The sequence below is a fragment of the Euprymna scolopes genome, chromosome 41, assembly GCF_053919585.1.
Source record: "Euprymna scolopes isolate OS-2025 chromosome 41, ASM5391958v1, whole genome shotgun sequence".
Classification (NCBI taxonomy): domain Eukaryota; kingdom Metazoa; phylum Mollusca; class Cephalopoda; order Sepiida; family Sepiolidae; genus Euprymna; species Euprymna scolopes.
In genome coordinates, this window is record NC_136522.1 from 70020538 (window position 1) to 70033037 (window position 12500).

Here is a 12500-nt window from a genome sequence, read left to right on the forward strand (position 1 = left end):
ATTATCCAGATGCTTGTTCGGAAGAAATTTCAGGAAAGCTCCGAGGATTTGTTTCATCTACAAAAGAAAAAAAAAGATCATGGTTCAAAGTAAATAAATATTTAGACACGACTTCAATTTGAAAGATAAATTATTTTACAAGGTGTCTTAAATAAGTTTCCAGACATTTTTTGTATGGACACTTTTATTGATAGTACACACATGAAACTCTAGTCCCCTTCAAAGTAATCTCCTCCTAAGCTTAGGAAATGACCAAAAGTCACAGGGAGCAAGGTCTGGACTATAGGGAGGGTGAGGAACTGTCTTGATGTCCATCTTGGTCAAATAGTCTGTGACAAGGATGAAGCACCCATGGGACAAACTTTGCGCAAATCTTCCGCATCTTCAGTTCCTTGCGAATAATTGTGTATACAGTTCCCACACTGACAATAAGCTATACACTTATTGTCTTTATAGACTCACTAGTGAGGGGTACCTGGCATTGCCCGGGTGCTTGTAGGTGTGTGTGTTTGTGGTGGTGGTGGTGGTAAAGAAGAACAAAAAGGAAACTTAACCCTGTTTAAATATAAAAAACGATAAAAAACAGCGATTTTAAAAATGGGGAAAAAAAAGGGGGGGGGCTTAGTGACAGGTCGGCTTGAACCCGGAGCCTTGAGGCCCATAGGCTGAGCCTGAACACCTGCACTACAGCGACAGTCAATGTAAGAGCGATTAAAAAGTAACAAACATGACGCTATTCCACAGTTTTTAATGAGGTCAAATAATTTTACTGTGGGATAGTTGACGGTGACGTTTACATCCGGTTCGAATCTAGTTTCACTGTTTTTATACTGAAAAGTAAAAGCAACATGTGGCGATCTGAATATGTGAAATATTTATCTTTTGAAAGTTGGGCAAATTAAATAGACAGGCGACCCCCGTTGGTAACTCGTACATATTATGATTTAGATGTGATATAAAAAGTTTTAAGAAGAAGCGACACCCACTAGAAGGCGTTGGAAAAAAGCCTTTCTCGGACATACACGAAAACGCACACACACAAACATTTTTGCTTTTATATATATAGACTAGCGGGGGTACCCAGCGTTGCCCGAGTGAGAAACACGGTTATGTAGGTAGGAACCCGAAACCCTGAGGTGAAGTTGGAAAATAAAATGTGAAAAAAACATGACACGTTAACCAATCGGCCAGCAAGAAAGAGTTACTGAAAGACGTTTGAATTTATTTAAGTAGGAAGAGAATTGACAGGTGCCTGCACTTAATGAATTAATGAGGTCAAGTGGAAATCATGGAGTTAACATTTTCTACGAGCGTTATGAGGACGTAAACAATAGCTATTGAGCAGTTAACATTTTCTGCGGGACAGTTTTTAATGAGGTCAATAACTCGGTTTGTTTGTTTTACCCAACTTTGGGGAAAACCAGCTCCCTGTTTATTAGCAATTGTTTGATATGACGCTAAAAAGCCGACATTGGCCAAACGTTTACATCGCTTTCCAGAGACCAGTTTTGCTTTTTTTATACTGAAAAGCGAAAGATACATGCGACAATCTAAAATCTGGAAAAAATAGCACGTGAAAGTCGGGCAAGTTAAATACACACGCGACCCCCATTCGTAACTCTTATATATTATCATTTAGATGTGATATAAAAAGTTTTAAGAAGGAATGAGCCAACCGAGAAGTCCAGTGAAAAAAAACCTTTTACAGACATATACAAAAAGCGAACATACATACATACACACATTTTGGCTTTTATATATATAGACTAGCGAGGGGTACCCGGCGTTGTCCGGGTGTTTGGAGGTGTGTGGGGGGGGGGGTTAAAAAAAAAGTAAGTATGAGGATTGAACCCGAACTGTTGAGGCAAAGTTGTAAATTAAAGTGTGAAAAAAAAAGTGCAACGTTAACGATTGCCCCACCGCGAGATGCTAACGGGAACACGTTTGAATTTATTTAATTACTTGGATTTGGCAGGTGCCCGTTTGGATGAGTTAATGAGGTCAAGTTTGACTGCGGGATAGTATAGTATTTCATTTACTGCGGGAACGATTCCCAAGATGTTATAGGAAAAAGACTAACCCACATGCGGCGAGCGACAAATGTTGAATATTTATCTTCCCGAAATCGAGCAAATTAAATAGACAGGCGAGCTTCGTTGTTAACTCTGAGATATTACGATTCATATGTGATATAAAAAGTTTTAAAAAGTTGTTAGGCGAGCGACCGCTTCTCTGAAAAAAGCCTTTTGTAGACATACAGAAAAAGCGAACACACATACAAACATACATACATTTTCGCTTTTATATAAATAGATGACAATCCTTATCGATGAAATTCCTTATTTAGCGAATCAATTCTGGTGTTCTGACTTCCTTACTCCTTCCACACCTGTCATCATCCCTCACAGACTCCTTACCTTCCTTGAATCTCTTATGCCACTCAAAAACTGATGCTTACTTCATGCAAGATGATCCACAAGCATTTTTTCCAAGTTTATAACGGAATCTTATTGCACATCATTCTTCTAAAATGTCCTCACATGTAGATCGCATTTTTTAAATACACCAGGTGTCGCAATCAGGCTTTAGTAGCGTGTATTCCAATTCCTGCTGTTGCTGTTCATTTGACCCTGAACTCATAGAAATTAGTCAGTCATCTCATAAAATGTATAGCAATAAGATATTGAATTTTCAAGAGTTTATGGCAATTTTTAAATGCCTGTACAAAAAAAAAAAACGTCTGGAAACTTATTGAAGGTACCTCATATGTCGAATAAATAGCATGCTATCAGAATAACAATATTCGTAAAAAATAAAAGATCAATAATAAATTAATCCAAATATTTATAGAAGATATTATATTTAACGACTCCTTTATTTTATTTTTTTTTAATTCAAACAATTTAGCTGGAGTATAAATTTTAAAATTAAATTTCATTTTTAAATTCAGATATTTTTTTATTGTGACTGTTTTTTTAAGAAAAAAAAAAATCATGTTTTTTTTTCCAAAACTCTTTTTTGGTTAATTATTTCATAATTAATTCTTAAGGACTATAAACTTAAAAATATTTTAAAGTTTTTTTTGTTTTTTTTAATTAAGAAAAACGAAAATATAATCTCGTCGTGTGGTGTTTGTTTTTGTGTTGTTTTAAATAAATTATTTTTAAGGTTTTTTTTTTTTTAATCAAATTAATTTTTTTTCTTTTAATAATTTGAATTTCAATTTTATTCAAAGCAAAAAATATCTTTATTTACTGAATTAATTTTTGAAATGTTAACAAAACTGACAATAACGACAAAGTCGAATCACCCCCTCCCCCCCACCACCACCACCACCAACTCCCTCGGCTGAATTGACTATGCTGGATCGGCAATGCGAAAACATACCACAAAAGGACAAGTTCTTGCTGTGAATGTTTTACAAAGAGGAACCAGAAATTGGAGCACAGTCGAGCACCTTCCATGAAACTGATAAGTGTGGATCTTGCATATTTTTCTTACCTCTTTCGGTAGATTGTTCATGATTTCAACATCTCCCAAATCAAATCCAAGTTTGGTAGAAGAAAGAATGCAGTCACATAGAACTTTCCAAAGAAATTCATTCCATATATTTTCTGGAATAATCTGAAATTGGAAAAATAAAATATTTATTATGGTTCTTGCATAAGTTCCTGCCATTTTTTTTCTTTTCTTTTTTTTTTTTTTTTTTTTTAAAGAAAATCAAAGAATTTTAACAGCAAAACTAAGTTTGTGTGGGACCCAAGCTCCAAGATTTTGCGTGAATCCCATCGACTGAAGGTGGAATGAAATTGTCACAAAATAACATTTCATCTTTTCATTCAATTCTCTACGTGAAAAGAACCCTTAGGTGGTCTTTGGCTATCTTGATTGGTCTTTTGGGATGAGCTGCATCATTGAGGTCGAAATTACTGTGTTTGAATTTAGTAAACCAATCTCAAACAGTTCTCGCAGCTATAGCGTTTTCTCCATATACGGCACTAATATCCTTGGTCACTTCACTCGCTTTTTGACCTTGATTAAAGGAGAAAAGAAGGTGTTGAAAATGTGATTTTATCTACTTGACAATCCATTTGATGGTTTTGAAAAACGATGACCATTATCTTGTAGAACAGAATATGTGCTTTCTAATGATATATAACACTTTGCCAAATATCAAAACATGTTTTCGAACAAAAATTTTTATGAAACAGCGGGAACTTATGCAGCAACCTGATATATAATAAGGCAATACCTATAAACGGACTAGTAAGGGCATACCTATAAGAGAACTAGTAAGGAACTGGTAGCTTCCTTCAGTCTCGACAGACTATGGATACGCACTATAAGTGTCTTCGTGTGAAATTCTTATGGCAAGAGTTGCAGAATCTCCAACCACACATCATCTGAGTCGGTATTGTTAAATACCAGTGTCAAGTGGAGCTTCAAGACGACTGGAAACAATGCCGAGATAAGCAGAGACCACATACAGCACCAAGAATTCCCAAATGGGCACCCATTTGGTACTAACCAGGCTCAACTTTGCTCGACTTAGAAGATCTAATGAAAAACGGTGTGTCAATGATATTATGCCGTACATATTAAGGCAATACCTATAAAAGAACTAGTAATTTTGTGGCAGCACTTTTTTGTGCCACAAATTCGTCTCCAGTTATTTGCCATTTCATTTAGGAATATTTTCTGCAGAGTTTTAACACAATCCTCCGTGTCTAGGCTTTTTATTATTAAAATTTTTTTTGTCCCCAGATAAAAGGAGGGTGGACCTGTAAATTCACTCTTGTCCGTCTGTCCATCCACACTTTTCTCAATAACTACGCCGTGGAATTAAAAAATTTTTTTACACAAACATAAAACATGATATGAGTAAAAAAATAACAGAACAAATTTTCCGGGAAAACTCTGTGATATAAGCATTGTTTAAATTTTAAATAAGATACATATTAAATCTATAATATAAATCTCACCTTTCTGTTTAAATCTATGCATGTATGCATGTTTGTATGTATGTATGTTTGTATGTATGTATGTATATTTGTTTGTATGTATGTTTGTATGTATGTATGTATATTTGTTTGTATGTATGTTTGTATGTATGTATGTATGTATGTATGTTTGTTTGTATGTATGTATGTATGTTTGTATGTATGTATGTTTGTATGTATGTATATTTGTTTGTATGTATGTTTGTATGTATGTATGTATGTATGTATGTTTGTTTGTATGTATGTATGTATGTTTGTATGTATGTATATTTGTTTGTATGTATGTTTGTATGTATGTATGTATGTATGTATGTTTGTTTGTATGTATGTATGTATATTTGTATGTATGTATATTTGTTTGTATGTATGTTTGTATGTATGTATGTATGTTTGTACGCCTCGCAAAAACTTTCAACAGAAGCAACGAATTCTGACGAAACTGGGATTGTTTTAAACCATGATCCTTCAGACGACAATTACCAAAAAATTGGCTAAAAACGTTAATTCCTTCACCCTCAACTGGGCACTTTTCTACAAGGAGGGGTCGCATTTTTTCAGATATTTTTGCAAGTCATCCACTTTTTTCGATTGATTAGCCTTAATTTTGATGTCCGCCATTTTCGATTTTGCGACGGACGCAATGGCAAAGACGTCCGTTTTTTTTTTCCTCCTTCTCGGTTAGGGTTTAAGCCTGCCTGCCTGCCTGCCTGCCTACTACTGTTAAAGAGCATCTCTCCCCCCCTCTCTGGCTTTCTTACTCTTTCTATTTTCTCTCTGTGTGTCTCTATTAGAGAATAGAGAAAGAGAGAGGGAGAGGGAGAGAGAGAGAGAGGTGAATAACGTGGACAGTGGACACGTTTGCAAAAGAAGGGTCAGCTGACCAGATGACGTGGTATCATGTGATGAGGTTAGCTGATTCTTTCTTGGAGTTTGGTTTCGGGTGTTGAATAAGACAGACGGCTTTTCAGCTGTCCCCCCCCCACTGGGCTGGGGAGGACGCTGACGTGTATCATCAAACAAGCAAGGTTCACCTCCATTCTGTGTCGACCTTTGGAAGGTGAATAAAAACTATAAAACCATTTCATCGTCTTGGAGTGAATTCTTCATCCAACAGGCCAGCTCCCCTCCAAGAGACAATGAAAACCAGAGGAACAACCGACGACACATGAATAAAGGTATGTTAAGAAATACATGTACACAAACACACATCCACGAAGACATGAACAATAAGGTTAGAAACTAGACGATCACGTACACGAATCTCCTTGACAAAATCTCCTTTATGACTCCCCCCGAATATATAACACTACCACTTTTTTTTTTTTTTTTGCTTAACACATACCTCCAAACACCTGGGCAACGCCGGGCACCCAAGCTAGTTTATTAGAATCAACAAAAAAAAAAAATCAGTTGAAACCATTGTTTTTTATCTGAAAACTCCATTTATAGGGTTTAAGCCTGCCTGCCTACTACCACTTTTTTTTTTTTTGCTTAACACATACCTCCAAACACCTGGGCAACGCCGGGCACCCAAGCTAGTTTATTAGAATCAACAAAAAAAAAAATCAGTTGAAACCATTGTTTTTTATCTGAAAACTCCATTTATAGGGTTTAAGCCTGCCTGCCTACTACCACTTTTTTTTTTTTGCTTAACACATACCTCCAAACACCTGGGCAACGCCAGGCACCCAAGCTAGTTTATTAGAATCAACAAAAAAGAAAATCAGTTGAAACCATCTGAAAACTCCAAAATCTCGTACCAATAATGTAGAAGGACTGTTTAATTTCAATAAAACAATCCAAATTTCAAGATGGCTACTCACTGAAAAATCTTGCATTTTGTGACATTGCTGGAGGACGATGGTCAAGAAATTGAACGAACGGATGATCACTGTGCATTTAATCCTGGAACGTAAAGAAAAAACTGATATGAAGATTAGAAATTCTTATCGATTAATCTTGTCTTAACATGAAATTGGCCAATGGACAAAACAATTTGAAATTGAAATAAATTTCTCCACCTCCTCCCTAATCACCAAATGTGGCAATCTACAATACTTTGTTTTCTTTTTCGTATGATTGATATGTTTCAAAGCAATTTATTGAATTGGGATGAGTACTGCTACTGCTGCTGCTAAGAACAAACGTCTTTTTTTTCTGTTGATAAAGAGAAGAAAGAATATACTGGCATTCTGTGGGTTCTAACTAATTTAAGTGACTGAAATAGGAATTTTGTGACTTTGCTGGAGGACAAAGGTCAAGAAATTGAATGAATGGATGATTGCTATGTATTTAATCCTAGATTATAAAAGACAAACAGATTAATCGAAAATCCAGGTTGTCCTTGATGGACGAACGTCTAAACAACGTGATATTAAATGCGGGTGTGATCCTGTGACCTTTATTATTCCTGATATTCATAAACAAACTCACTTGTAAAATTGTGTCCGATTGATTGAATACTCTAATCGGGAACCCACTATGATGCACCGTGATGAAGCATCACATGCCTCTCAGCAGCAACTTAGTTCACAATACATTCAAGTCTACATTGCACTGTAGAGAACCTATGGTTGATTTTATAAAATTATTTTTATATAATGGCTTAAAATTTAAAATGCAAAAGTCAAGTATCATGGTTCAGTTGTGCTCTAAGCAAAAACATTTATTTCGAATGTGCTCCTATCTTATCAAAGAACCTACTGTTCATTTCATGCACTGGTTCCTTCTGCTTGTGTGATGATAAAACTTGAGCAGCAAGATGTCGGTTCACGTTACACCTGAACTTCTGCATTTCAGTACAGTTGGGGGAAGCAGGAACTCGGAAGGGAATTCCAAAATCTAGCAGTTCTGGGGAAGAAACTACTGGAGTAGAAGGCTCTCTTACATCTAGGGATCTCTACTGTGAAGGGGTGGGATTTAGCTGCTTGTCAGGTTTGTCAGGGGTATTTACATCGAGGGGGCACAAGTGCTTGCAGTTCGTCCGAGCATTCTCTGTTAAAGTACTTGTAGAACAGTCAGAGGGATGCAACATTTCGTCGATGGGACAGAGGCTGAAGCTTAGATGACAGTTCAGGACCTATCAGGTTGGCGACTCTCTTTTGAACCTTGTCTAGGAGCGAGAGACTAGTAGCAGATGCACCAGCCCAAATATGACAGCAATACTCATTACATGGGCGAATGGTGGCCTTATAAAGGTATAGGATACTTTCAGACGTTAGTAGCTTTCTAGCACGGAAAAGAGAACCTATCTTCTTCGCAGCGGTCCTAGCAATACTCTCAATGTAATTGTTCCAACTCATGGTTCCTGTGAACGTTAGGCCGAGAAGTTTAAAAGATGTACTTTCAGATAAAGAGTCTTTGGCCATTGCTATTAGTGATAGAGAAGGTTTCTTGTAATTATTGAAGGAAACAAGTTTAGTCTTGGCAGCATTGAATGTGACCATCCATTTTTGTCCCCATTCAACTACAGATAGGAGGTCATCCTCTAGTGTTTCTGCTATTTCTTTAGATATGTGTTCATTTGTTTTCCTGTCGTGTCTGTTATAGAGCGTGGTGTCATCAGCATATATATCCATCTCATAGACAATTTTGTCAGGGAGGTCATTTATGAACATTAGGAATGATAGAGGTCTAAGGATAGACCCCTGAGGCACTCCCGCATTTATATCATATTGTTTAGATGTACGACCGTCGAGGACAACCTGGATTTTTCTCTTATCTAAGAAGGATGTAATTATGTTTAGTATTCTTCCAGTGATACCGTATGATCTAATTTTCCTGAGGAGACCCTCATGCCATACCCTGTCAAAAGCTTTAGATATATCTAGAGCTACCGCTCTACCCTCGCCTGCTTTATCAAGTGAATGGTATATATGCTCAGAGACTACAGTTAGGATATCTGCTGTGGAACGGGCTTACCTAAATCCGTATTGTTGGTCGGATCAGACTGTTCCTTCTTTAATTGGATTTTTCCAATTATCCATTTTGATAAAAAACCTATCTAGACACATAAAGTACATTTGTGTGGAATAAAAAAAAAGGGAGAATGGATACACACACACAGAAACAAAGTGCTTTTTATATATAAGTTCTTGATGAGCCGTTCGTCTTAAGTAATCCAATTTATTAAATTTACATTACTAACGATTACTATATTAACCCTTATCCTCGAGTGGCCTCTGGTCCTTAATAAATGGGGGCTCCTATGTAAAACAAAAAAGTAGAAGGAGAGATAGTTTTCATTATACTTAACTAAGTTCCGACAAAATTGTTGTTCATCTTGGAAAGCATGATGGTTTGGCTAAGTAAAAGTGACGTTAACAAATACATAAATAATAAATCTTACAATCAGTAAACATTAAAATTATATCGATGAGTAGCGTTTGGTAAGTTATTAGTTGTCTGCTTTCGTTGCACCTTTTTATCTTGCTAACTATACTGCACAAGTGTCAATTTCTTGTAAGAAAATATTTACTTGCATTTTGAAAAGACAATAGTTCTGTCAATTTTTTTTTTTTTTTAATCCATTTTGCACGGGAATGTCTTTCAATCCTTCCCGGATAAAATTGTATCCGAGATGGGTATATTTGCTGATAACACCAGGCTTTATAATAGGCATGATGGAAAAACGGATATACGCATATCAAAGACAATGGCAGAAACATTAGAAAATGACCTCCAATCTGTAGTGGAATGGGATCGTAAGTGCATGGTAACATTTAATGCTACTAAGACTGAACTGCTTTCTTTTCACAATGAGGAAACTGTCTCAACCACTGAATGTCATGACAACTAACACCCTATCTGAGAGCTCACCATTCAAACTCGTTAGCTTAACATTCACAGGAAATATGAATTGAAAAAAAATACACAGAAAATATTGCCAAGGCTGCTGCAAAGGAGGTGGGCTCCCTCTACTGTGCTAGAAAAATACTCACACTTGACAATATCCTACATCTTTACAAAGCCACCATGCATGAAATAGTTGTTGCCACATCTGGGCTCGTACATCGTCCTTTAAGAAAACAAAAAAAATTTTCAAATCTAATAATCAATCTCTGTTGTAATGTTGCATCACTATGCCTGTTTTAGTGAAATGTGCCCCCCCCCTCAGCATACATATTGCTGACTAACCCGACAAGCAGCAAAATCCCGCCCCTTCACTGTTGAGATCCCTAGTAGGTGCCCGAAAGATTTCTACTCCATAGTTTCTTCTCTAAGACTTTGGAATTCCCTCCCTGTTTCCTGCTTCCCTGTCTGCACTGACCTGCAGAAGTTTATTAGTAATGTGAACAAACACCTCACTGCTCAACTTCCTATTTAGTGTGACCATGTAGATATGATCCTGAACAGTAATCCCACCCTTTATGTCCAAGTGGTAATATGCCTTGTTTGGGAGCGAATAAAAGTGTGTGTGTGTGTGTGTGTGTGTGTATATATATATATATATATATATATATAGTCATTCACATACAGTACTGTTTAGTTGTATCATAACTCATCAGTGTGGCTAGACTAGCACCTTTCCCTAGTCGTGGATTGAACCTACAACCATTGCATTGACAGTTGGCAGCTCTAACCACAGGACTATGGATCGGTGCTTGCAAATGGTTCATCAAATGCTTATTAAATAAAGACTTGCTTATACATATATAGGGGATACCAAATTGGTTAAAGAGAAAATTATTCCCAACTTGCATTTAGGTAAAAATGCACTTTCGTAAATAATTGAATTCATTCAAAACATATCGTAAAAACAAAAATTAATATCTAAGTAAATTGTGATATATCCAAACAGTCGTGTGGGATGGACGGGCGGTAAGAGTTTAGACTCCTTACCGTGGGGTCCCGATTTCAAATCTTGCTAGATTCAGCCACTCTGATGAGTCGTAGACAACAAAACATGTCGGCGGATACTTATATTTTAAAAACAATACATATATATATATATATGTGTGTGTGTGTGTGTGTATACATATATAAAGAACATAATTAATAGATAAGATAAAATATATATGAATTTATTTATCAATTTATTTATCGATTTGGTACTTACTTGTACAGCTTAATCAAATGAAAATATCGAAAAAAGTTTAAATTGTACGTGTCCGTTATGGAATGAAGTTCTCCGAAAAAAAATTTCACTTAATTTCATCAAGTAATTTGTTATACTACTGAGCAAAAGGTTCGATTTTTATGAAGAAAAGCTAATATTAAAGATGGGGAGGGAGTGTCGGCGCTTTAACTGGAGTTATCTCCCCGTGGCGTTTCTAAAATTCAAACAAAATTTTTTTAAAAATCCAAGATGCCTGCCCTCAACGCGCTCTCATAAAAACATGTTTTTCCGCTGTAAAAAAAAAACTACTCGATCAAATTAAGTGAAATTTTTTTATATGGAGATCTTCAGTTCCAAACGGAATGTACAATATAAGTTTTTTCTTAATTAAACTGTACAAGTACCATCAATTCAATAAGGGAAAAACATCAATGGGGGGAGGGATTATATTATATCTTTATACCTAGGCGTTTTGAAACTTAATGCTTCTCATCAAGTAATACACCAATATATATTTTATCTTGTCTATTATTTTCTTTATAGGTTTTAAGCTTCATTCACATCCTGGACTTTTTTTTATATCTTGATATGTCTCCATTTAAAGAATTTGTCATTATTTCTTTAATGCCCTCTCTCATATCTATCTATAAAAGTGAGAAAGTGTGTGTGTGTATGTGTGAGGACACTTCTCAACCTATATACTCAACAAAGTTTTGATCTACAAACTTGAAATTTAGTATATAAGGTATTCACACATGCTGAAAAAAATAGCCACTAAATGGTCAAAGTTGAAAAATTGGTACGTAGGGGGGGTCATCGGATTTTTATCTGTTTGTCAACTGTTTCATGGATGCGCATGTGTGAATCATTTACATGACAGATTCCGTATGTTAAGAATAAGTAGGTTTGAAAACACTTTTTAAAGATTTTAGCAAGCTGGCCTAATGGTTATCGTACTTGATTCGCTGTCTTTAGGTTTTTGTTTCGATCTCACCTCAAGTATTTTTCTTTGTCTTTTTTTTTTTACTTACAAGAAGTGAACTGTTTAGAAAAAACCTAATACTCGCCATGCACATGTCTCGGTTTCTGTATGAATTAAAATATAATATTTATGTGTATTTTACGACCGGGCAACTAGTATATAGATAAATAAATTAAATTTATAGAAGGTAATACAATGCAAAGATGTAACGGAGAGACACAAAATGAAATAAGCTACGAAGATTCACCTTTTGTCTAATACTATATATATATATATATATATATATATATATATATATATATATATATATATGGATTTTATTTTATATTTTATACTTTTATAGTGTTCTTATGTCAATATAGTTGTATGATTTTTCGGGAAAGACCCTTCGTCATATGTGTTTGACTTTAGTCCAAACATGCATACGGAAACTATTGGAAAAGTTTACCATGAAAATTGG

General features: G+C 35.6%; 1 protein-coding gene across 3 annotated transcripts in view; it reads right to left on the bottom strand.

Moving 5' to 3' along the window:
- Nucleotides 1-12500, bottom strand: part of LOC145266607 (DNA-dependent protein kinase catalytic subunit-like) — a 396502-nt gene that overhangs the window by 265649 nt on the left and 118353 nt on the right. For all 3 annotated transcript variants that reach the window (XM_080122502.1, XM_080122501.1, XM_080122503.1), the window contains 3 exons: nucleotides 6824-6905; nucleotides 3502-3624; nucleotides 1-57 (listed from right to left, as the gene is read on the bottom strand). The exon at nucleotides 1-57 is cut by the window's left edge and continues 38 nt beyond it. In XM_080122502.1, the coding sequence (XP_079978628.1) occupies nucleotides 1-57; nucleotides 3502-3624; nucleotides 6824-6905 (262 nt within the window). The remainder of the gene's footprint in view (nucleotides 58-3501; nucleotides 3625-6823; nucleotides 6906-12500) is intronic.